The sequence below is a fragment of the Tetrao urogallus genome (assembly GCF_951394365.1).
Source record: "Tetrao urogallus genome assembly, chromosome: 1".
NCBI lineage: Eukaryota > Metazoa > Chordata > Aves > Galliformes > Phasianidae > Tetrao > Tetrao urogallus.
The window spans coordinates 151,516,627-151,544,383 of NC_136813.1; the positions used below are offsets into that span (position 1 = coordinate 151,516,627).

Sequence of the window (27,757 nt, forward strand, 5' to 3'; positions counted from 1 at the left end):
ACTTGGATGGTCAAGATGAGAGCCAAGTGACAGAAACTCAAATGCCAAAACTGAGAGCGGGCTCTTTCTCCTCTTAAATGTTCAGACCAAATTTTTGCACACTTGGTCAAACAGAAAGTATCTTGTCAAAATGGCTTTCAAATGAATTTTCCTTTGTATCAACCAGAACAATGACTACTTCATTCCTAAAGCTATTGTAAGGAGGGCAGACTTCATATGCTACTTTGTATTCCCTCAGAGCTCTACATATCAAATATTTAAGCAACAAGCATCCAAGTTATTCACCAATTAAGATAAAACAGTGATTTTCCAGGTGTTGTCAATAGACTTCTGGTGCTATGGGAAAAATTTAAAATTTGTACATGAAGAAAGGCTCCACCTAGTTATGTCTGCTTTTAAATCATTGTTTTAAAAACCCACACTCTTTTCCTAGTTATTACTCTACAAGCTTGTTGTAGTAACATTACAAATGATACATAATAGTGGCAAGGTCCCTGCAAGGCCTTCAAACACCGAAGAACCCTCCCACAAAGATAAACACTACATCTTACATACAGCTGGATTACTGCCAAAAGGCAGAAAGCTGAGCAGTTACAGAAAGGACTATGGTTAAACAGTACAGTTGCTAAGGAATAATTCTACATCATTAAAGGAGACAGAACATGAAGAACAAAGTTAGATTTAATGATTAAATTATTACTGAACCGATCTCCTCTTTTCCTTTCTCAATAGTTACACAAAGTATCAGGTTTTGGTAATAGGCAATATATATGAACAAAAATATATGCATTGCACAAAGATAAAAGGAACACTGAAATTACAAAAAAATAATGTCATGTAGGAAATAAAAATGGTGTATTAGTGGCAAAATGTAAATGGAATAGTTTTAGTAGTCAAAATAAATATTTAATAAAAAGCACACATTCATGACAAATTATCAAAATGAAGAACTTAAGAGTTTGGAAGGACCTCATCCAAATTTCCTTGCATTAAACATTGCTAAATTCAGTGGTTTAAATATTATCAAATTGCTCTGAGCAATCACTCTTAAGTTAGTGTCATAAAAAAATCATGAGACAAAAAATTCTGTCCAATGAACAGTAAATCCATTATACTAAAAAAGAATTTCCTACACCAAGGAATCAATCCACAGTCATTGAAACACAGTTCACAAGAACCACTGCATAGCATACTGCTTACTGTACCAAAAGTGCATTTGCCAGCATTTAATGAACTGAGGGAAAAAAACCAACAAAAAAAACCCTTTTTTTGTATATATGTATATACATTTAAAAAAAAAGAACAAAAGCCAAACCCCAAACAACTAGGTGTTTCATAGTTGAAGAAAAAACACATTTTCTTTAAAAGTAAAAGTAGACTCTAATGATCTTAAGAGCACCATAGGAGTTATCAAGTAAAACTGTACAAAACTTTGCAGTAAGTGAAGAACAAATACAGTTATTGTATCATTCCATATTTAGAACACAACTGAAAATTTTAGTGTTGCTGCTGCATTGTCCTATGGTCTAATGGATACATACCATGCCAGTGGCATTTTATTGACTTTTTGCTGAGCCCTGGAAACAAGTAACACAGAAAAATGCTTTTCTATGTAGCATAAAGGTATAGAAAGATTTAAACTGCTGATGTGCAAACGGAAATGTAGAAAATGTTAATACAAACAGATTTTTATGGCAGCAGTGTCTGGCTTATCCCATTAGTCCTCTACTCAGTTCTTTTGCTGACTCTTTTAAAGTAACATTCCTGAATATCCCTGGCTTACAAATAATTTTTGAGTCATTTTCTCAATTTTAAGATTCTGTATTTAAAATTGTTCTCAGCCCATTATCCTTCAATCCCATCCATCCCCCTCATATTTAAAAGTTGTAGTTTTGTTGCATAAAACATTACTGCGAATTCTGCTTCTTATTAAGTGACAGACGGTCAAGATGTTCTATCTGCAAAATACTGAAATCACCTTCCAGTTGGTTTATATATTAAACAGCAATTAAAAATAGTACACTCCCATACTCTATCATGACATAACAAAGGCTATTCACCATTTAATATACGTTCAATCTCTTCTAGTCTTTTCAAAGCAGCAACTCTCTTTTTCTCAATATCTTTGATTTCTTTTGTGGATTTTTTGGGAGTCTCTTCTTTTTCCATACTGTTTTTCTCTGCTTGTTTCTTATTTTTTGAACGTCCTTTATTGTTATCAGCTGTTGTGTGGGAGGATTTCTGCTCATTTTTCACTTCTTTTGAATTCTGAATTTTTTTTTTTTCTTCTGCAGCAGCAGTGGCAGTATCATCTGCTGGAACTGATGACTGCTCCGGAGCACTAAGTGATGCAATTTTACTTCTAACTATGTTTAGATGACGTTGAATATACTCTTCATGAGGTGCCAGTGCTAGAGTTTCCACCAAACATTTTTCTGCTTTTATTAAGTCTCGTTCTTCAAAGTAAACTACACAAAGGTTATGTTTCCCTTGCACATTGTTGGGATCCAGTTCCAAAATTTTTTCAAAACACTTTTTTGCTCCAACTATATCCTTCTTTTGGTTCATTAGGATATCTCCTTTCAAAATTAGACCTTTGGTATGATCAGGGTAGTATTTCAATAAGTCTTCCAGGATGGGCAAAGCCATCAATTCTTTTGCTGTCTGAGAATAAAGCAGTGCCAAATTGAACAAAGCACTTCGAAAGTTTGGCTGTAACTTTATGGCTTTCTTCATCCATGCCTCTGCTTCTGTATCTTTTTTGTCATCCATTGCCAGCATACCCAAATTGAAATAACCATTTGCATCCTGTGGTTCTTCTTTCACATAATTTAACAGTCTTTGTTTAGCCTCAGGTCTAAGCTGAGCATTGCCTACATGACAGAAAATACATTTAAGTTTTATTCTAAACACTTGTAGGCCAGACCTGTAAATTGCTGATTTCTATATAAATTAAAATGTAACATTTGTGAAAAGGAAAGGGTTTAAAATACTACTTTTTATTTGTGTTGTGTAACAGTAAAAGTAAATGACAGTTACCTTCTTTACAGAACAAAACTACTTACAATGGACTTGTAGCCAAAGTAAGCATCATTATCTTATTATCTGTTAAATTATACTACGATTCAGTGCAACGGATACAGAAGGTGTCTCTACAAGATTAAAAGCGGTTATTTTCACGTATGAGTGAGCAACTGGAATGCAGAGAAGTCAGTTCTAGCAAATCACTTTTAACAGAGGCAAACTTAGAATAAATATCATTTTCTTAAAGACACAGAATCAAAGAATCACCAAGTTTGGGAAAGATCATCCAGTCCAATTGTCTGCCAACCAAGAGTATTTCCCATTAAACCATGTCCCTCAGTACAACATCTAAATGTCTCTTGGACACCTCCAGGGATACTGACTCAAACATCTCCCTGGGCAGCCCATTCCAGCATCTGATCACATATTGAAAAGAACTACAGTTGACAGAGATCACATACAGTGATGTTAGATTCAGCCACAAAATATATTCTATTTCACATCAAACACTTTAAAAAAATTAAAAATAACCTTCTGTCAGACAAAAGCAGCAGTTCTGGCTTGTAGTCTGTGCTGGTTTTGTGAATACTTCAGTGAACATATTCTTTAAGGAATTACAGGCACAGGCTTACTGAAGGATGGGGGGAATAGGAAGCTGATTTTAACTATCTTCTTCCACCTCCTCAAACAGTTCTGTGCCTTCCAGTAAGAGTTAATGCAAAGCTAGATGTCTAATACTTCTGCTCACTTGAAGCCTATGTGCTACTTCAGACAAGAAACAAAGTGTTTCTTGTACTGCCTAACTTACTATGTGAAAAGAGATGAGAAATAATCCATTTGGATCAGCTCCAATCAATTCTATAATCTCGTTTAGATGATAAATTACCCCTAAGAAAAAGGGAAACAAACCTTACTCATCACTTGCTAATTACTTTCAACAGCCTTTTTTTATGGCAACAGCCACACATTTACTCATTAAGCTAGCAGCTGTACATATGAAAAACAAAACTAATGAAAATCCAACTTGATAATTAGAAATACTGCAGAGGAAACTACGAAAACATTTCGCAGTGTTAGATTTAAAACCCAAAGAATTCAGATTTTTTAGTCAATGAGGAATGGATAAAACCAAAACAAATTCAGAACATTAGTATTATACATCTCACTTTTTTTTTTTTTTTTTTTTTTTTTTTTTTAAGATTATAGAGGAAAAATTCTGAAGAAGAGTTTTGTATAACACTATTCTTAACAAGATGTTAAAGTGTAAAATAGCTTTCAAGGTGTTAATCAATTAGAGTATATGTATACTTGGCATATTCCACATGCTACCAATAAATCACAAAGATGACTATTACTATAATACTATAATACTACTTCTTTTCAAAAACACATCAATTCATTAAAATCCTATAAATGCAAAGATACACTAATTGCTTACAGAGACAACTAACTTACCAGATTCCTGCATTAGCAGGGCTGAGTTGAACAACGCCAGCTTATGCATTGGGTTGAGTTCTAGCGCTTGGTTAAAATTCTTCAGGGCTTCTGTTGGATCTTTCAGTTCAATGTAAACAATTGCCAAGTTGTACCACAAGTCTGCATTGGTTCTGTCTAGTTCTAGAGCCCTAAGGTAAGCTTCCTTAGCTTTCAGAGGCTTGTTCATTTTTAAAAGTAACTCTCCCCTGTTAAAGAATCAAATTTAACCTTCAGCAAGTTTAACTGATAGAAGTACAAAAACAATTGACAGTGTTTATTTAGAAGCTTGTTTTCCTACAGAAAGTAGATGTGAATTTTTTTTTTTTTTTTTTAAATGCAAAACAGGACTTTATTTATATACCATTCCAAAAGCTCTCAGAATTTTGCATACGGGAGATGTGTGACGAGGACAAAAAAGCCTACAAAAAAAAAAAAAAAAGAAGCCCACACAGAAGTCATCAAGGACTCCTGATACAGGCCCTGGAACAGCTACTGTCAAGGCATCTTAGAGAATCCTAAAATCATTTGAGCTGGAAGTGAGCCTTAAGCGTCACCTAGTTCAAGTCCCCCGCAATGAACAGGGACATCTACAGCTAGATCAGGCAACTCAGAGCCCCCTTCAGTCTGACCTTGAATGTCCCCAACTGATGGGACATCCACCATCTCTCTGGATATCTGGTTCCAGAGCTTCAATTTCTTCATTAAAAACAAACAAACAAACAACTTTTTCCTTATATCCAATCTAAATCTTCTCTTTTAGTTTGAAAACATTTTCAATTTTATATGAACAAAATACTATTTCTAGCGCTGCAAATAAAACAGAAGTATATTCAAGAATATCAAGAATACATATCTCTAAAATTAATAAAGATACCTGCTGATGTAAGCCTGCTTGAAATCTGGCCTCATACTAATTGCTTGTCGATACAATTGATCTGCTTCTTCGAGGCGAGATTCATTTGCTCGAATTAAGTTTGCAAGATTGATATAAACATTCAGGTGGTTAGGAGCAACTCTTGCTGCATATTTTTTACCTGGAATAATCTGTCAAAAAGAATATATTTCCAAATCCCAATGAATGAAAACATGAAAAACAACCAGTAGAAATCTAACACTTCAGTGTGCCTCATTTGTTATAGGGTACCAGTGGAGATCATTTGTCAGACTCTTCAGTCCAGAAAAAAAAAAATCATACAAACATCACACTATGTCTCCTTAATTCTATAAGCACATACAACATCACCTTAAATTTGATACAGACATTATCAGTTAATTGATCTCTGCTACTTTTTGATGTGGCTCATGCAAATGGCTATTAACAGCCAATCAGACCTTGTAAAAGGTTCTCGCTCATACAAAGATTATTTCTTAAAGACTAAGCTGATATTCTATGAGAACACTTTTTCTGGGGGGGAGAAAGGAAGGAAGAAATACCAGCCATTGATACAGCAGATGAAAAACTTTTATGAGATATGAAAATGCTATGGCACTTTAAATTATGTATTGTTTACTAAAGTCTTCAGACAGCAAACATTTTAATGCCATATTCTCTGCTCAAGGGACTGATGATTTTCCTGTAAGTCTAATTTTGACCTTAACTGTTTTTGCCTTTATTTATGATCCAAAATATTCCTCCCCTTCTCTCCTGAACAGCTAAAATGCATAACATTTGCTAGATACAAATACAACCTGACATATGGTAAAGGTAACAGAGCACATGTTTATAAAAGCATGTTGAAGCAAAGGTGTTCTTTTTTGTTGCTGCTGCTTCAACTGCCTTGTCTCATCTCTAACACTGCATTTAAGCCTTCCCCTATGAGTTTGAACACTAAACATTATCAATGTATTGGCTGGATGTGAAAATCAAAACAACTGTGATTAGAAACTAAGTTTGTATTTCTAACTTTCTTTTTTTTTTTTTTTTTCCTCAATTTAAGAAAAAATAAATCCAGAACAGTATAATTTTTTTTTTTTTTAAACAAAGAAGGTCTAAGTTAGTATTTTTAAACAGCACACGATATGACCTTATTTAAGAGATTTAAGCTTTAATAATAAGGTTTAAAACAACAAATATCTTCAACAATAAATAAGAAAATTGAATATAGGTATGATAAGGTTGCCTCCTCCCCCATGCTGATTATGTTATTAATTACCTGTGGCATCAATGATTTAGCAATCATGTATGATTTCTCAGCTTCTTTAGTTTTGTTTAAGTTTTTGTAAGTTCTTCCAACATTCATGTGAGCACCAATGTCATCTTGAAGAAAAGAGCGAAACTTCTAATTTTTCATGCACTCAGTAACGTGAAAAAATATCTAAGCTTTGAGAGTAGTATTAAGAACAGGTACTGCATAAAGATCAGCAAAAAAAAAAAAAAAGCAATTCTAATTTATTTTTTAACTTCATTATGAAGTTAATAATTTAACCATAAACCAAAAACGTATTATACTTGGCCAAAAATTAGAGGTCATGCTTTGATGTAGTTCTTTAATTTCCCACTGTAGTAAAAGCACATTAAAGTTATTTATTAGGTTTTCAGAAGGAAAGGTTGTCCAGTACTATCCAGAACTTCTTTAGCAACAGTGTGAAAAAACAGTAAATGTGCACTTTGATATATATTAGATTGCCTATCCTTAGCATTAAATGAGGAAATTAAATAATAGCTAATTATGCTTCAAAAGGAATTATAGGTTTGATGACATTCTGTTTGGATGAACTTCACTAATAGCTTTACATGAAAAGTCTTCATTTTTGTACAGATGGAAACTTCTATTGAATTTTTTTTTTCTGGGGGGGGGGGGGGGGAAATTCGTTATCTCTTAAGAGTAACTTTTATTGTACTGAGAAACTATGGATCAAGGGAAACGGTTTGCTGTTCAACTGGTGCAAAACATAACATTTTAAGGAAGCAGAGTTTAATGTAACATTAGGAGAAGCAAAAAGCCATTCAATGGCACTTAGTCAAAGCTTTTACCTGGCTGTACTTGAGTGGCTTGTATGAAGAACTGCAAAGCTCTTTCAAAATTCTTTTCATTTTCTAATGCATGCCCCACATTGTTCCATAGCTTTGCATTGTTCTTATTTACCTAAAAACAATAATATATATATAAATTTATAATGTATTGAGTCTCAGTTACACAACACTTGATTTTCTTCTAACTACACAGAATCATAGAATCAGAAAGGTTGGATCATCTAAGATCATCTAGTCCAACATCTCAAGGTTGGAAAAAACACACAACAAATAAATCAAGTTGTTACGTGTAAAGAATAACACTGTGTACAGAGCAATTGCATTTAACTTGTTGCTCAACATACATTTACCTTAGTTATTAGTGCCTAAAAATCTGCAGAATTTTAAAATACATTATAGTTGTCATGGAAAAATGAATAGATGGTTGTTCAAATTGTCCCATCATGCAAATTGTCCCATCATGCCATATGAACATTAGGAAAAAATAAAAACTATTTTATGGAAAAATTTTGTAGATTATGTATTCAAGCATATTGTGCTAGCATAAAGAAAATATATTCAACTGTTTTAACACATTAAGAAAAAAAATCTTCTGTTTCTTGCACATGAATCACGCTGCTTTTAAAGCATTCCCAAAAGCAACTAATTGATTTAGATACTGTCACCACAAAAATCAAAGTGGCAGAACAAGCATAATTTCTCTTCATTCTTATCATGCACTGTCAGTTTTCGTGAACATCAACATAAAATTTCATTTATCCTTTTCAATTAAGATACGATACCTTTAAAGCTGACATAAACAATGTGTACTCTGATTCCCAATCCCAGTTTCTGTGCAGTGTTTTCAAGGCATGTGTGAACAGTACCACAGCCAAACAAACCCAAGAAATTTTTCTTAGCATGCTATTAAATAGAAAAAAGGCAACAAAACAAAGAATTATTAAAAGCACGCAAACAATTCTAATTTATATTAAATGAAGCATCTTCTATGCTAGAAGCCAAATAAACTGAGGAATGAAAAAAATATAAAATATTATCCCATTCTTTTATTTAATAATCCATACAAGTTCTTTACTAAACATATTACTAATGTTTTCCACACTATAAAACACTTCTTATTAGAGAGGTCTCCTGTAGAGGCCGTTCAACATTCCATAAGCAAATAAAACTCAAACAAAAAGGAGAAAGATTTAGTATTTTAACAACTTATTTTTTATTATGAAAACTGCAAATCAGAATCATAGTTAGTGTCATAGAGTCAATGTTGGAAAAGACCAGTCCATGCAGTCCAACTGTCTACCTACCACCAGTATTTCCCTACTAAACCATGTCCCTTAATACAACATCTAAACATTTATTGAATTACTAGGAGAAGAAATCCCACTCTGACTAGACTATCAACAACTATCATCTAGATCTAGTTTTTGTTTATTTTCTGAAGTTTAAACATCATTTGGTTTAACATGAACTAAATTTTAACAGACGGATCAGATGGATCTAATTGTGAAAACACATACTAGATACCTACCCAGCCTTCCTCCAATTAAGAACATCACTTTATTAACAATCATTAAAAACCTCACTCTCAAGCAGACATTACTGTTATTCAGCCTTTCCAACTATTTCTTGGTTTTTGCAAAAGTTGTTCACAGACCTATGTATTTCACAGAGGCTTGATAAAAAACACAAGACTTCCCCTCACATACAAAAAGCCATACATTTGATCAGGACAGTGCTTGGTTGTACTGCTATTTTGTTTTTTAAATGAATTAATATGTAGAACAGCAGAATTATGAGAGGTATTTCAACATTTAAGCAAAGCAATTAGCAAGAACTGATGCATGCACTACTCCATATCTTCACCAGGCTCATAAGAAAGCTATTTTCCCCAATCTTGTTTCTGAAGTAAGGAGCCTTTTCCACATCGGGAGACTTTTTAGAGCACTGACTGCCTGTATTTTTGTAGTAAGCCACACTGCTGCCTAATTTTCCTCTCTGCCTGTCCTCTCCTGGATCCTTGTTTTCTGTCACATCACTTTATTTTTTTCGCATCATACTGGGATTGTGGTAATACTTTCTCCTCACTCCCACAGGGAATCATGGATTTTTCCTTATCCAGCTGTCAGCTTTGGCAGTGCCAATTAACACAAGTTATCCTGCAAGGTCTCACATCTAAAGACAGCAGACAACATAGACTGCTGCCTTCCAGTTCTCCAAGCAAGCACTGGGGTAACAAGGTTAAAGCATTCATGTCAGGAAGAAGCATTCACAGATCAATGTAGAAGGCAGCAGAAAACTGAAGATACATTCAAAATATGCTTTTGAGCAGAATTTCCAAGTGCGAAATTCTTATCTAAAACATTCTTTAGTTAAACAAATACTGAACAGCTCTGATATTCATTCTTAGAACTTGAACTCTGAATGTTTTATCAGTAAATAAGATAATTTCATGTGCTGCAGACTGATACACACATGCAGTACCTAAACTTTAGTCAGTAAACACCTTTAATTGAGGTATAAATTGAATTTAGTCTAGAATGCTTTTGCTTAATCCTTAAAAATGATTTCAAAAAGAGTATCATGTTTCTTCACATAAAAGAGATGAGATAACTAGGCAATCCATTTCACAGCAATGTGTAGCTTGCGTTCTAAAATGTTTGGTGCCAGAAGTATTTAAAACATGTATTTTCTTTCAAATTAACCTTCTACAGCCCTCAGAAAAGTAACAACAATGCCTCATGCTGGAGAGGAATCTCAGCATTTAGTATCAGCATTTAGTATTCTTTTTAAAAGGTAAAGGATCAGTGCACTAAGGTGCACTTTCTAAGATCCTTAAACTCATCCTGTACTTCTATTAATTTGGTTTATCTACTAAAATAAAAATACAAAAAAATCTCATTTTCTGAAAACTTTTCTTAAAATCTGAATCACTCTCCAAATCCAACCTCTAACAAATTTTAAACTTAATACTTCCAAATAATTACAAAAATCTCTATTTGGCAAAATGGTCTGACCAACCATGGCAAGCTGCTATCCATTAAACTAAAAACATACTAAAAAAAAGATTAAAGGCCATGATGTCATGATAATGTCTGCATAATCAAGTCATGAAAATTTCCTGTAGGCCGCATACTTCTATCAGAAGTTCTGATCTTCAGCAAAGATTTTAAGATTTTGACCTAAAAATCTAAAAACTAAGTTGAATAACTGAATTAAATACATTATCCTTTCATCTTACAAGCTGTACATCACTTTTACTTCACAAATAAGAATGTAGCACCGACTGAAAAGATCATGAAGTTACCAGTTACGATACTATGGAATTCAAATTGGACAGCAAAAAGTAACTTCTAGTGTACCTTCTTTGTAGCACTAAGCTCAACAACAGTTAATTTTTAAATACTTAATTTTAAGTACTTAACTGGATGAGTAACTTAAGATGTCAAGCTTCTGACTGCACGTCCAACATGCACGTGGACAAATTTAATCAAAGGTACCTGCTGATGTAGAAGCGTTTTTCCTAATAAACTGTCTAGCAAACGGCTATCCTTTAAAGCACTAAACTCTTCTACAGGGAAAACAGCTAATCTACTGTTCTGAAAGCAATGTTGATGATGATGCATATGTGCTTATAAATGAAAATATCCACTGGTCTCCTAAGTTCCTTCTTGTCATCTGTTCACATGACAGCCAAGCTGTCACTACTCCACATTCAATAATAAAAGCTGGACACAGTACAAGAGTTGTAATGTAATAACACCACTAAAAGATCTACAGGGAGAGCTAGCAGTCATAAATAGGTTTATCCTTTATTAAACAAAGAGAGATGAGTTAAACCAGTTATGGATATACCTACCATACCTGTTATTTGATAATTTCTTCCATCCATGCGCTACTAAAATGCAGAATCCCATGCTAGGAACATACAACACTCGTTCTGCTACTACAAATCCAACAGGAAAAAACAGATTTGATGCAGGAATGAATGGCAGCACTATTAAGCAGAGTGCCTAGAAAGGAAATACAAATGAATTAGTAAGCAAGATTGGGTTGTGACAGACTGTACTGATAACCAGATCTGTTTTACATTGAGACCATTCTGAAAATGGAAACTTAGAACTTGCAAATGACACTCCTTATTTAACAATCAACAAACGTATTTGGTTTTCCATACTACAGAAAAAAGCAGCTGTATGACAAAACACTAACATGAAATGATCAAGCACAAAACAGGATTTTAATAAGTTACACATACAAAAACATGGCAGTCCTACAATCTTGGACATTATCTTCCATAACAATAAAAATTTTATACCAACTTACAGTGTAAAAAAGCACTTATTTTTACAATGAAATCAATTTTTAGCTTCTCTTAAAAATATGAATAATAAAAACCAGAATCAACCATTGAATTAACATCTATGTTAAGACACCACACTACAGGCACACAAAAATATCTAAAATGATAATGAACTCATCAACTTCCTTAACTGTAGCTCTTAGATTGAGTACAGATAGAAAACCATCTGTTTCAAAGGATACAATCTTTTGCTTTAAGTTCTGAGTGACTAAGAGCTTTACAATATCTGATATCATCAGAAGGTTTAAGTAGTTATTTCTATATACATGGCATCCAAGTTACAAATAACAAAAACAAAAAATCCAAACCCCTGCATAAACTGAGTACTACTTTTAATAAAATCTTGAATTTTCTAGAAATTTGTAATTTGCAAACTTGTACAAAAGAAAATCAACAGAAAGCATCTTCCAAGCATACTTGGAAGCAAAAAAAAAGTGCTGCTGTTTTGCAGACTTTTTAAATAAAAGCCATTCACAATGCAGTACACTGTACAATCTATAAGACTCGTACATTTTTTTTTAAACAAATTAACTCATTTTAAAACACTGATTTGAAGAAGTCATCTCTGAAGATTTTAAGAAGGTAGTTTTTCCGTTATTGCTATTTTTTAAATTTTTTTTTTTAATACAGTAAGGACATTGATCTCAAAGCCCCAAGGTTAACAAGTATACAGCAGAACAGTGAAATCCACTGTTTTCCAGTGGGAAGGATTCCTCAGCTCACACAGCAAGTGCCTGGTAGCACTGAGTGCTTACAATCTAGACACATAATAAAAAGAATCATCTCTAAGTAACAAGGTTTTTGCATGGTCTGTTCTTTTTAAATTTTTCTGATGGCAACATGTTACACAATGTTTTACTGAAATTCTCTTTCAGTCCCTTTGTCTCTCCTTAGTATACTGTCCTTCAAATACAATTTCGTAAGTGACAGGCTCAAAGCTCCAGTAGATAAAAATGTCTTCTTTTCATTCACTCTCTTTATCAGTCTTTCAGCAGGTGCAGAGGTTCAGTTGAAAAAAAAAAAAAAAAAGTCCCAGTCAAGGCAACTGAAAAACCTAGAAGAGAAAGAAACATCTAGAGTGTGCAGAAAGCACAAAGCACATGACAAACTCTGAAATATGACCATAAACTATGATGAATAAGTGAACCGCCAGATTACTGTTCACAAGGAAATATTTCAAAGACTTAAATGTAAGCACAGAATCAAGTATCAAAGAATTTAGAAGTACTGATGTCTTGGCTGTTACGTCACTTAAAAGTTCTAAAGACTTTCTCTGAGAAGCCTAAAGATACTCTCTCTGCTCTTGACATTTGCACAGTAAAAAGCCAAGAAGTTTTTAGATTGAGTACAGATCTAAACATAAGAGAGACATGAAGAAGGATAATAATAAAGCATCTTTATTAGGAACACTAAGCATTTATCAAGAGATAAACTTTATTAAAATTTTGGTAGCTAACAAAGGCAAGTGTATACCCAAAATACTTCACATCAAAAATAAAAGCCATCACAGCTTGATTCTGGAACCTAGTGAGAAGACACCAAAGTAATTCTAGATCTGTGCTATTTTTAGTACTAAATATTTTCAATATTTATACTGCAACTTATTTTGAAAGGTCACTAACTCTGACAGTAAGTTATCTGACTGTTCACAAGGACTGAGCAAACAGTGAGTATAAAATACTTCAGTTGCTTAAGAGAATTTTGTTTCTATTTACGTCCTTCATTAATGTCAAAATAATCAATTATTTCAAGCAGCATAATGTCATTAACATGCCAAAGCATGAGTTCTGATTTGCTATACACAATTCCATTTTTTTTGTTAGTTTAATGTTATCAGTTGAAAAAATAAATTAGCTACTTCAAAGAACCAATTTATCTGTTTAGAACTGTTGCAGTTCTGTTATTTTGAAAAGGCAATTTTAGGACTTATTGCAAAAATAAAAATATGACAAAGTAAAATAGAATGCCATCAACTTACCAAAGTTATTCTTCATAGACATAACTGGTTTTAAATAGATTATGGCTGAAAATGGGTCCTTCAACTTCCACATTTCTTCTTAGTTCATCCTGTGAGAATACTTGTAAGGAACTGTGGGATGTCCACTGTCACTTGCAGAAGTAGGAGGAGGAATCCATTCTTCTGTCTCTTGTCTTCTTGTCTCACAAGAAGTACAACACCCACATCCATACCCAGCAAATGCAGAAAGACATACTGAGACATGCTTGAAGTCTCCCTTCTGTCTTGTATTTTGGATCTCTCTCATATTTTGGTTCTGTCTCCTTTGCATTTTATTTGCAGTGTATGGGAACTGCTGAATCACAGCCCGAACCTCTGAGTGACAACCTGAGGTGAGCAATGAGTCAGCCCTAGGAGCACAGGTTAAGGCAATTCACCTGTGCTATGGAAAGGGCTGGAGCCTGGCTCCACCTCTCCTAGACCCCATTTGAGAACTGACTACCACTGGGGAAGGATCTCTTCTAGAAATTGCTCCTGTTGGAGTCTTCTCAGCAAGCCAAGGACCAGGATAAGCTTTCCATCCATTCTTCTTTAGCATGGTAACCTGTTTAGCTTAACTTTCTTATACATTTCTAAATTATAATATCTATATATTCATTGATTATACGCAAAGTAAAAATAAACATGTCTATTTTTCCAGGAGGCTTGAAGTTGTACTGTTTTCAATCTCATAAAAGAAAGTCACTTGCGAATCTACCTTAGGCTTCAGTATCAGACCTGAGGGTTACAGGGGGCTAATGGAAGAGCCAAAATGTGCTAGAGACTGGTAAAGTTCTTTACAAAGCCCTTTATAACTCCATTGGAGTCAGACTCATTAAGAGTTCAAAATAAACAGTATGAACAGTCACTCTTTCAATTGTGATGTGCTGAAAGCACCTTTATGTTAGGAGGAATCCATGCAGACAACACACAGAACTTACACCTGTCAGGGCAATAATTTATTTTGGCTAGCAGTCAAAGTCAAGCTTGTATTGGAAGTACTAAGAACTGAGTGTGGAAAAATGCTTTCTAAAAACAAACAAAAACCTGAAAAACAAACCCTAAGAAAAGCAAAACAAACAAACAAAGAAACAAAAAAACAAAAAAAAACCAACCTGTATTCCAACATAGCTATCTGGAAAACTGCTATAAACTGTGAAAGAGTCAATTTCTTCATTTTAAAGATGGTATTACAACTCTAATATGTAAAACAGAGAAGCCACAGTGAAGAAGCCTTGTAACAGAATATCCTGTATACATCAGGATATTAACGGTTAATTGTAAGACAACATGGCTTTCACCTTACCTCACCTCAGTGTTGTTCAAAGTTATAAAAAATAATTTTTAATATTTTATAAAAACGAATTTTTAATATTTTATATCTCAATTCCTAAGAAATTAGCTTTAAGGCACTTAGATATTCCAGAGAAAATCAACATCACACAGAAGATTATATACACAACACACATATATATGAAAAGAACTTTTGTTAAATAGAGATTATACTATCTTAAGCCTCACTGTAGTTCACAGGCTTTACTTAACAATCTCAGAAGACCTTATTATTATATTAGAACTGTGTTAGGTCATAACATGAATTGAAGTCTGTCTGAAGTCTGCTGATTAGCAGAGAAATTCTTACTGTTTAATTGTGCATAAATATTCCCACCCATTTGAAACTTCTGTTGGCTAGTTACATATTAAAAAAAAAGCACATTTCTACTAAGGCAAGCTTAGATTATGTGTGCAGATCTGTTGCAAGCATAATTGCATCACTGACTTAGAACATAAATAAAGAACATGCTATCAGCTAATCATTCATCTTATGAGATTCTGCAGTAGCAGCAACCAAAACCTTTACTTCTTAGATGAAAAATATTTTTCATTTGCTCCATTTCCTACAAAATACTCTTTCCTGAGAATCCATTTCAATTCCAAGATCATATATTAGCAAAAAAAAAAAAAAAAAAAAAAAAAGGAAGTGATTTTTTAGGGTGACAAATCTAGTTTTCATTTAGAAAACAGAAAAGACTAAAGAGGAGTGTTTTTATTAATGCTGAAAACTCCAGTTTTCTAGCCAACTTCTGAATATTTCAAAACAGCCATAATACAGTTGGCAAATAAAAAATAGCCATATTCATTCTTGTTTATTTTACCCCATCTCATCCCTGACACATACTTAATTACAATTCAAAGGCTTAACTGCTATAACAATTTTTCTCTTCTCTCACATGTTCACTCTAGTCCAGAAGAAGATACATCATAGTGTTACCAAAGATTAGGTAGGTGATGAAACATCCTAAGCCAGTTACATTCAGGGAGAAGAAGGATAAAAAAAATATGAATGTATCAATCATACCATCAGTACAGTCTTGGAGGAATCCCCAGGATATCGGAGACTGAAGACAGTCAAAGATCCCAGAAAGCAAAAGAATGTAAGGGTGGCAACATTTCTGATGTCTAACAAAGACTCCACAAGTGGGATAGTTCCCATTGTCCAGTCACAGCATAATTCTGAGGGGTTGAGAAGAAGCCAAGCATTTACAGGGAGGAGGTAGTTGAAAGTCAGCTGCCTTGCTGGAGATGGACTTACAGCAGCTGGGTTATCAAACCTAAAGAAAAATAAAGGAGAAAAATGAGCTTTTAATGAAAGCAAATAATGATCTTCATTGATTTTAAGACCGGAAGCAAGCAACTCTAGATCACAGCTAGAACTGCAAATTACAGCTTCATACTTAGGTCACTCTGAAAGTAATGTCTCCTATTTATTTCCGTGGAAACTACAACAGATACAAATAGCACAATAACACTGTTTGACAGAGACAATTCTCAGCCACAGAACAGTTTTTCAAAATCATCACTACTATGAGCTGATCAAGACACTCTTTGTTTTGTGGTGTGACAGTTGTGCATTGACATCTGGAAGTGGCTCGTCTTTCACACTGTTGTCACCACTGCTTCACTGTGCTCATATCTACTGTCTATCTCCATAAAAATTCAGCAAGTGCCAATGGGTACCATTTTTTCCTGCATGGAGGAATTCAATGACACCTTTGCATTTATGCACTTCCACGTCAGATGCCATTTTATCACACTCCCCCTCTGCTGCCATCTGTCACATGGCAACAAAATGTAGCAAAATATTGGCGGGAAGATTCAGCGTCTACTGCCATACTACTAACATCTGCTTCTGATATTGTGAGCCAACATAATAAAGTAGAAGGTATTAGTTACAGAGCAGCCTTTGCACAATAGCTCTTGCACTAATCTTCCTGCATTTGTAAAGTGTGTACCCTGGTGACTCATGCATGACATTGCATCTTAGCATCGCAGGACAGAGCCTTCTCTGAAACACTTTAAGAATTGGGAATGTTTAGGAATGTAACCATTCTGTTTTAACAAACTGAATGATTTCTTAAGGAAACAAATGTTTGTTGATTGATTGTTTCAACAAACAATGATTTACAGCCCTCTTCCTGAGAGTTGCTCCATTTATCATTTTAAAAGTTTTTGAAAGTTCTATCAAGGAAAAACATTACACTTTTATATTATTTCACATTTTCACAGTAAATTACAGTTTTTCTGTTCTAACAGTATTCATATATATTTATCTTAGATTCTGTACCTGAAGATACACGTGTTCTCCATAGAAAACAAAAAAAACAATTAATCATATGTAGACAAGGAAATACTTGTTAAAAGTTCTGAAGTACTCAGACAAGTTTCAGACACGAAGTCAAAAAAGAAAAAAATCCATAATGAAACTTAATTTCTACATCATAAGAGCTAATTAGCAACCAAAAGGTTTTTTTTTTTTTTTAACAGCATCTTTTTAGACACCTTAGGTAATGCATCTTTGAACATTTTATTCAAATATCATTAAATCATCTTATGTATCAGTACCCGTAAGCAAGACACTTTCCATTACCTTGTAAACACTGGAAGTTGAGACTGGATAACCTGGACTCTGACAACAACAAGAAGCAGTGTACTAAACATTAGGACTATGAGCTTCAACAGTGTTTGGAGCATGGAGAAAGGAACACTGCCCTTTCCTCGAAGAATCTGAACAGCTGTATCCCACAGAACTGGCAAGGTATACTGCAAAGGAAAAGGTGTTGTTAATCAGTGTATTCATTAACTTAGGTAAATAAAAGGTATTTCATCTTTTTTTGACTTGTTTTTCTGTAAAAGCATGCTTCAAATACTTAATCCATGTTTCTGTTTTCCACATGCCCCACTCCCAAGTGCACCATTCTAATAAAAACAATTCTACCTAAGTATTATTACTAGCACTATCACCGCAGAACTCGCATTCCTTTAATACTGTATTTTGTACTGACAGATGAAAAAGTGTTCCATCCTCAAGCACAGAATTCATAAAACAAAGTATGACCATGAAATAAATTTTACTTTTTTTTTTTTTTTTTAATTATTAGCCCCTTTGAAAATTTGTCCAATGAACAAAATATCCAGGTACTGTAGAAATACCTTATTTCTGATCAGCCATGGCTTTCAATTTTACTCCTCTACTGCACTAACCTACTTGTCCCTGACTCGAGTGTTACAATCTTGAACATTATGTAACCTGATTTCTTCCCAGTGCACCAACTTCGTTGCCTGTGCCTTCATTTCTTGCACTAGGGACAACTTATGGCTTCACATACACTGGCTAATCGAAGTACAGACATTGGTAGGTTCATGCTACACTTACACTCTCAGCAGAAGACTTTGTTTACATTTTATCTATTCTACTCAACTGACTTGCACAAACTTGTTAAAAAATTTTAAAAAATTAGATTTAGATAAAAAGTTACTTTGAAAAGTAGAGGCGTGAAAAGTATGGACACATACAGATCATTCCTTTAGAAATCCAGTTTGAAAATGACATGCTTATTCACTTGACACATAAAGCCAAATAGTTGCAAACAGATTTCTTCAATTACAAGTATGTGTAATTTTAGCCTTGAGCATGCTAAGGTAGACAATCTTTCACCTTTTACAAAATAACAATTCATAATTTAAATAATTAAGGAATAGTACATTCAAAATATTTTCTTGCATTATTTATATATATTTTTAACTGCCTATGAGTTGACTATTAAAAAGTCAGTAAATCTTTCACTAAAGGAAAAATGTTTCTCTAAAGAAAAGTTCATGTATGGACTTAGCAATGCTCAGCATGAAGCCTTTAGATTAGAAACTGAAGTAATTCTTAAAGCAACAAATTTCATTAAAGTAATACTGATTCAAACAACATACTCCAAAACATCTAGTTATTCATAAGAAACTCATGAAGTGCATCTTCAGAATGTATGTTCTCTACTTTAAATCCTTTATTTAAAGGATTTAAAAACCAAATCTCTATCTGTATGCACCTCAATACTTTAATCAAGACTTATACAAGTCTTTGCAAGCCTTAATAAACTAAAACATGAGGTTTTCATACAGATATGGGATTCCTTCCTCAAGTAATTCAGTAATATATGTTTCCTATGTAAAAGACAACTTAGAAGGCATATGAATCCCTGTCCATGATGAATGTATTTTAAACATCAATTAAGTCAAAAAGAACATCTGAAGATTTTAATGTAACTACAGAATTAGCTTGAGCTGACAAAATCAGTGATGAAATATTATGCTTCTAAGTCTTCAATGTCTTTTTACAGAATTCTTGAAAAGAATCTGAATTTCAACTGCATCTTACCCCTTGAGCAATAAATACTTCATAGACACAGCATATCCCCACCACTGTAATTCCTTGTTCTTTACACAGTGTTGCAACAGCTACTAGAAACACAGTCAATGCAATGGGAGTCCACACTGCAAATCAAGAAGACACAATTGAAAATGTTTCATATTACAACAAAAAACTTAGTAAGTTAACCTGAGAGATGAAGACTGATTCTTTATGTTTGAACGTGCTCTATAAATTTACCCAACATGTCAGTTGTTATTCAAGGCAACATTCCCAGTCTTATCCTACAGAAAATTATTTACAAGTTACCAGTTTTAAAACTGCCTCCCTTAAACTGAAAGAACTAATTAAAAGGCAAAGGTTGGATCTCTTGATAAGAAAGAAAAAAAACAATCTTTCCTAACTCACCAGGATAACTTTTCAAATGTATGTTTTAAAGGCAGTCATAAATTTTCACAAGGTCAAACTGACTCTGGAAAAGTGATAAGCCTCCTACACCTCTACTGAAACTGCAGCTTACTTGGGACCAACTGAAGGATCTAAGAATACTTCCACCTGCATTCAATGGAGTTAGTACAAGAATCTCTGTCATTAGAGAACTCAAGGTTTAACAAAACATTTTAAAAAATGCTTTAGTCTTGAAGAAAATAAAACGCAATTTGTGACTGGAAGTACTGCTACAGGGATATTATGGGGTTGATGGCTTTTGGGAAATTCTTTGATATTTGCTTAATAACCAGCATATGAGCATTGCCATTTTAAGAGCTCTTTATCACTAATACAGAAATTAAGATACACATATTTGGAGGTCATTTACCTATGGTATTATCTGGTCCTTTAGATTTAGTGTATGATAAAAATGCAGCTAGAAAAAAGATAGATGATAAAAGCTCTGCTCTGCCCACAACTCCAGTTACCTAAAAGAGAAAGAAGAAAAAAAAACAAATTCTAGTTGGCTTCTAGTATTAGACTAGTGCATGCCAATATTATTGGGATATGAATAAACACAATCTGTAAACTAGAAGTTTAATAAGATCAAGACTCCTTTCAGTTCAATCACAGCTGAAAAATAAACACTACGATATAGACATCCCTTCAGATACCTGATATACCACCGCTTATAAGTACCACCATAAATGAGATAATTGAGAAATGCTATATTGTCTTATCTTCAATAATACCAGCCACAAATAGCACTTGAGGCAGAATTTGAGTAGAATAATGACTTTATTTGAAGTAATACTTCAAATAAACTGGCTTTCATCAACAAAAATTGGAAGAAAGATCTTGTCACATTCACTTACATACACACCCTGCAAACAGTGACATACAGAAACTACAATTGTTATTTTTATCCATGCCTTTTTAAGCTGAATAACTGGAGCTGAATCTGAAAGAAGCACTCACCTAAGTGATGCTACAAAGTTATCTGTACACTGATGTCAAACTGAGTAGTGAAGGTAAAGAACGGCTCAGGCTTTACTACAGGTTTGACAATTTTTTGAATGATAATTTTGCTGGCAATATTAACATTACAGGTACTGCCCTCTCTCAGTAGTTGGACACAGAGAAAAGGATTCTACGAAGATGTGGAGAAGCACTACATTAGTATCTACTGTAGTAGCCACTGTTCTAACTATAGTATCATTTACGACTGCCTGTAATGTGTCTGATTACTCTTGGGTTCTTTTTGAGCAAACAAGTTGAAAGCAGCGTACTATACCAAGGTTGACAGTCAAATTTGGCTACAAAAACCTCATAGCTCACCATGTAATTACAATGATGTTCAAATGTGACTCTTGGCCATCCAGATTGTGCTAGAAATTTTTATAGCTAGGTACATTCCTGGTCAAGCACGATTGATCCAGCACAGCATTAAAGAGAAAGTAATTCAATATCCAAGGTCATGGTGTTAAAAAAACAAACATTCAGAACTGACTTTGAAATCATTCTCTGTTGCTTCCATTGGCAGTACAGTTCACCAAGTTTAAATTTACCAAAGGACTCACTGAAACATGCACAGTCACAAAGCATATTTCAAAACTGGTATGGCATCAGTAACTGTGTTAACATTTTGGGTAGTACAAAGATACTTGTTTCAAAACTGTTTGGTCTCAGATGTTTCAAAGACTCTTGGTCTGCACCACAAAATTGTCCAGCATGAAGTAGAATTTAGATCTGTTGAAGGAGATCATAGGTAAAGCAAGTTTGCTGGTGTGCCTCCACAATCCCAACAAAAAGAGAGACTATTTCTGGATACAAAGCTGACTTATGAAGAGAAGACTCCAGCATTTACAAGGTTACTTGACATCCCTTGAGCTCAGTGGGTGGTCAAAATGCTTCTGGCCTGAACGGACACAAGCTAGGTAGAATGTCTGAACTGGAACTCAGAGACAAGTACAAGTGAGATGGACAGCATTTTTCAATCATTTTTCCTCAAAAATGATATATTACTTTCTCAACAGCCCATTTTCTCTCTCAAGTCAAGCAGAATTTTTTTTCCTCTCTATTTATGCTGTTCCATTAGATTTTCCAAGACAAATCCCTTTGTCAACAAACAGGTAAAGGTTTGATATTGCATGTATTATATCTCCTATTTCAAACTCTTTTGTAAAACAATAAGACTAAATTGAAGGAATTAATTTCAGATACATTTCAAATATCCAACAAGATATTTGAAACAAGAAGTACTATCGAATGATATGAAAACTAGGACTGCAACCTTTCTAGAGTTCTTATTAAAGTCTGAGTAAGTCACTTGACACCCAAGTCTAAGATTCTAAAATACAGTCAGTTATTACCTCATTTCCTTATGCACAAACTACAACTTTCAAATACAAGAATCTTTTCTTAGTTGTACGTTACATGGCATTCTCCATGCAAACACTAGAAAGAATAAAATACAGTATGTCTCAAAATCAGAAAGCTTAAATTTAAATGTGGGGAGAAATAAATTATTTTTCTGTTGAGTACCTACATACACAACAGCAGCGGAATCTCAAGAGTATACAAAGGTTTTAAGTACAGGACAAAGTTCTAGTAATTGTGCAGTCTTAAAGTGCCCTCATGTGGCTAACATCAAATACTGCACACATTACTACATTATTTTGCTTCAACTGTACTTTATGGCTTCATAATACATTGCATTAAAGAATAAGCTTGTGTGGTTTCACAGGCCTTACGCAACTCTTTGGTAATTCTATTGCGAGGTATTAAGAGCAGTTAACTGTGTTACTGTTATCTCAAAAAGAATCTGACAATTCAAGCAAAACAAACTAATGGATTCATAGAATCATACAATGAAAGAAGTGAAAAAAGAATTACACAAACACAAATCAGTAACCTAAGTCACTAGCAACTTGCTAATGCTCCTATAAAGATGCTATCACATTTACTATAAATAAGCAAAGCCAAACTTTGAAACTTAAGCATGTTTTTTTCAAAGAAACAGAAAAGCAAGCAGAACTAACACATTATCTAACCCTTGCTTTCCCCAATAATGTATTTTTTTAGAAATTTAACTTCTGTAATTTTAAACATGCATTCATTTTCTTACAGAGAGGACATAACAATAGCTCAGATAGCAGCCAATTATAAACACTCTGAACTTATTTTCTATAAAAATTTGCTTGAAATACATAGATGTAGTTTTCTGAATTTCTACGGAAAGAGATTTCTGACTTAACAAGAAAGAAAGATTAGAACTCTGGATGGATATGTCCAGAAGTAGGAACCCGTGTTCAAAAACGGCAAGCTGTGTCCAACAGGGCCAAGAAAAGGTCTCTACATTACTTCTATGATATAAAAGTTACAGGATTATTATCTTTATGAGATATTCACTCCTCAACAAGAAGGAAAGCCACAAAGGACAAATTTCCTTCCCTGTGCTCTAGAGAAATTCATTCAAGAATTACAGGCTGTCCAATCTGGAACCCAAAATGGTATCTGCACCTGTGAATGGTGATGGGTACGGTGGTGATGGGTGAACAGTTGGACTCGATGATCTTAGAGGTCATTTCCAACCTTAATGATTCTGTGCTTCTAATATTTACAATTTTCTGAAAACTATGTGACAACATAAGAGAAAAAAGAGTTTTTGAATAGGCTTTGCAACAAACGTGAAGTGAAATCTAGGTGAGCCAACCTACATGATACGGAAGGAACAACAGAAAATTCTATGTATCTGCTTTATCACGGTTTCTCCTGGAAACTTGATTAATCACATGAAGATTTACTTCAAAATATTGCTAGAAGACTGGTTAAACATCAAATAGCATAGAATCAGGCAGTTTGTATAAATACTGCTTTCCACTGCAGAGAAATACTCCCATAGAATCAATGGAAAGGTAAATAAGAGGCATATGTATTTCTTCGTTCTGATGTTCATTCAAACAAAGCTAAACTAAGTTAAATGTAGTATAGCAGTAACAATACTAGCAAGAGTCTTACTAGCAGGATATACTGGCATTAAAAAAAAGTAGAACAGGCTCTGTGATTAGCTATAAGTAGCTTAGCAAATGAACTGAACTCATGAAAATGAATTGAGAGGTACTGATAGTACTTGTAAAACACTACATCACAAAACACAAATATTATGCGAGCTAAAGCAGTCATCATAATAAAAGTGAAATGGTCACAGAAGAGTCTCAAATTATTTTATAGCTAAATGAATGTTTCTTATTTCTCATTAGCTGCATGAACATCAAACAAATCAGAGCATTAAAGTTGGTCATCTCTATAACAATTCACAAATAGCTGAGTAAACAGTATATAGAAAGAAAAAAAAACACACACCTTTTGGATTTACTGTATATAACCATTTACACAAAATGCAACATCTAAGCTTAAAAATTGCAGTTTGAACAAATCAAGCACATAGCAGGTTTACCTACCGCTTCAGTATGTATTGGGTGCACTGCAAAGAGCAGGGATGCAACTATGCTGCTCTGGTTGTCCAAGAAAAGCTTACAGACCTTGAGGAAGACTACACAAACCACCCCGTGAAAGATGAGATTTAGGAAGTGATAAGAAACTGCATTTAACTCGCTGAACAAGTAGTTAAAGCGAAATGTGAGAACTGTGAGGGGTCGGTAAGATTTATGACTCCGCTCCTGAAAGGAAATAAAAAAAATGAGTCACAACCATTTTATAACAGTACATTTATTCCAAAATATCTTTTTAAAAATCTGTGCTCTCAGGATTTCCCCCCACTATTCTGACATCTACCTTAAAAATAAAGACATTAAAATTAGTAATACTAACAATGAAGTACAGTGAATGAAATGAAAACTAAATTGAAAATACAGCTGTCGAAACAGAGAAGTTAACTCTAATTATTTTTTCCATCTTCCCCACAGTTCCAATGTATTATTCAGGTGCTTTGATCAATCTCACATTTCATATTTTAGAAAATAAAAATTCTGGTGCACTCAGATAAATGTATTACCTACATATTCTTAATATGTGTACCAGCCAATGTGCACATATGAAATGTGAAATTGCACATAAATATGAAAAACACCGAAACTGCACAAGATGTGAAACGTAATTTAAAAGTCACAAACATTCAAATTAATCTGAGTTTTGCTAAGTTTCATCAGACCTTTGTTTGCTTTCTAAGTGCAAAATCAGATCTGGAATTTAGGAGCCCATGTACTCTGAATGACTACAGGATTGGGTGTCTGAAAAAGTCTGGAAGCTTTCCTTATACAAAAATTACATATCAAAGCCTATTTGTAGATCTAGCAATTATTATTTCATAATAAAATTGATGCATATTACAGACATGAAAAGGTGAAGATTACAAGGTGGAAATTCTTTTAGGCAGAACATGTATGACAGTCTTTTTTTTTTCTTTTCCTCATGTGTCCATCAATGGTAGCATGTGTGACTTTCCAAATTTTATGTAAACCCTTCTGGTACTGCTGCTTAATGATATTTATTGACAACTTTAATGCCAGTGCAGCTTTTCAAATAAAAATGTAGTGACTCAACATAGACTACTAACCAAAAACTCTCAATCCATATCAATATCCTTACTCAAATGAACATAATAGATTAAATCCCTATTCTCCAAATCCTAGATTTGTTGTTTCAGTGTTATCTTTCCTTCCAGACAGACACTAGAAATAAATACTATTCTAAGTCAATGTATATGTGGGAGAAGGGAAAATTGTCAAATTTGTCTAATTTCTGTACTAAAATTAGGTAGCACAGAAACCTGAAATATTTTCTTATGAGCTCTTTTACTGAAAGGAAAAATTACAAGAGACATCTACTCCTAATCCGATAGTTCAAAATATAAACATCATCAAATTCCATCCAACTGTTTTAGTGTGGTTAAAACCACATTAGGGAAAAAAGTGTAAAAATTGTCTGTATTTTTTTTCCCCCCTATTTCCTCTAAAAGTTCCACAGACAGTTTACCTCAGACATTGGAGTCCCCCAGAAGTCATTCTGAAACAGATTTTTTAATGGAGTAGAAGGGTGCAAATCTTTGTTGTCCAAAATTGCTGAAACATCATCAAAAACAAAGCCACAAAAGAGACTGTTCCAGTAGCAGGCTGCCACCACACCAACTATTAGAGCCACTTCCTTCAGGCTTATTTCAGCCATCTTCTCTAAGATCTTTCATGGACAAAAGCTGCAATATTCAGACAGATAAATGGGCAATTTCACTGAATAAACACTATACTTGATAAATAAAATCAAATTAATACTTTCCATATTTTATAAGTTAACGATGTTATTCACCTAAAAATCACTAACAGATTTTTTTTTCCTCAAGTCTTATTCATTTTATCTAATTCAGTGTTTAAAATAAATATTTTCATTAAAGAGCTAACCCACCAACCTAAAAAGCCCTCACACAAACTGGATACTTGTATTTCACATTGATACTATTGCATTTCACGTTCTACTACTAAGACCTAAAACTGGAGATGACTTGGGACGTAATTTACAGCAAAAAGCTGTGCAACTGAAGTGAATGTTGCAAACTGGAGAACTGAAAATTAGGCACTCTAGAACCCTGAATAAATTAACATGCTGATGGCTTACATTATCAGAAGGGCAGACAATGCATTAATCATTTGCATTTTTTAGTTTAAAAGTTGTTTCTAATAAAAAGTTTCAAATGCAATTAAAATAACATACTGCAAACACTCTGAAGGACGGGAAACCTGTAGAGAGTAATAAATAAAGGCATTCAAGAACTGGTACAGAGTAACTGTAATAATAACAGAAGTTAAACTTACCATTGAAGATCTCACTTAGCTCTTTTGCATATTCTGTAGAAGCTCATGAAAAAGTCATTTTTTCCTCAACTGTACCAACTTCTCAGATTTCAATGAATGTTCATGAGTGTTCTGTCTTAAAGAAAAATAGCACGTAAAAAAAAAACATTAGAAGTGAATCTTATCTCATCTTGCATAAACTTCCTAATCCCTTGAAATTATTAAATAGTAATATTATTAATAGTAATATTATGACTATTTCGTACATAATACATAGGTGGTCAGGTCAAAAGTTGAAAGCATCATTTATCGGGTTGTTTGAAAATAATATTCTTGGCCATAGCAACCACAAAATGACAGATCTCTGTTCTTGGTGAAGACAGAAGAGGGGGTCAGCAAAATTGCTATCTTGGAGTTCCAGAGGACAGACATTTGGTGGGAGAATCCCTTAGGAGACAGTCCTGTAGGGCAAAGGGCTCCAAAAGGTTGGACATCCCTCAAGAAGGAAATCTTAAAGATGCAGGAGCAGGCTGCCCCTGTATCCTGTAAGACAAGACAGCATGAAAAAAGACTGCCTGCCCAAACAGCAAGCTTTTGCTGAGACTCCAGGGAAAAAAAAAAAAAAAAAAAAAAAAAAAAAAAAAAAAAAAAGAGTTTACCACCTTTAGAAGGATGCTCAAGAAGAATAGAAGGATGAACAGCTCAAGAAGAATAGAAGGATGGAAGGATGTTGCGAGAATATGCAGAGGGGAAAATTAGAATAGCAAGAGTCCAACTAGAACTTAATCTTGTCACCATTGTAATAGGTAAGCAAAAGTGTTGTTACAAATACATTAAGGAGAGCCAAGGAGAATCTCCACCCTTTACTGGCTGCAGTAGGGAACACTGCCACAAAGAAGAAAAGGTGAGGTACTCTATGCCTTCTTTGTTTCTAACTTCAACAGTAAGAACAGTTATCTTTGGGGTACTTAGCTCCCTGAGCTGGAAGACAGAG

The 27,757-nt window shown here is 34.0% G+C and overlaps 1 protein-coding gene across 2 annotated transcripts; it reads right to left on the bottom strand.

The window, feature by feature from the left end:
- Positions 1–2,052: 2,052 nt before the first annotated feature.
- On the bottom strand, positions 2,053–26,146 carry TMTC3 (transmembrane O-mannosyltransferase targeting cadherins 3; the record flags this gene model as incomplete). 2 transcript variants are annotated; one of them, XM_079549625.1, is made up of 13 exons in its annotated part: positions 2,053–2,873; positions 4,480–4,706; positions 5,375–5,544; positions 6,654–6,757; positions 7,475–7,586; positions 8,257–8,377; positions 11,336–11,484; positions 16,190–16,442; positions 17,759–17,931; positions 19,538–19,653; positions 20,346–20,445; positions 24,421–24,639; positions 25,955–26,146. In XM_079549625.1, 13 exons carry the CDS (start codon positions 26,141–26,143, stop codon positions 2,053–2,055), a joined length of 2,754 nt encoding a protein of 917 aa, XP_079405751.1. The 2 variants fall into 2 exon arrangements, with proteins under 2 accessions (XP_079405751.1, XP_079405750.1); XM_079549624.1 differs by lacking the exon at positions 24,421–24,639 and having other exon boundaries at positions 25,955–26,143.
- Between the last annotated feature and the right edge of the window lie 1,611 nt (positions 26,147–27,757).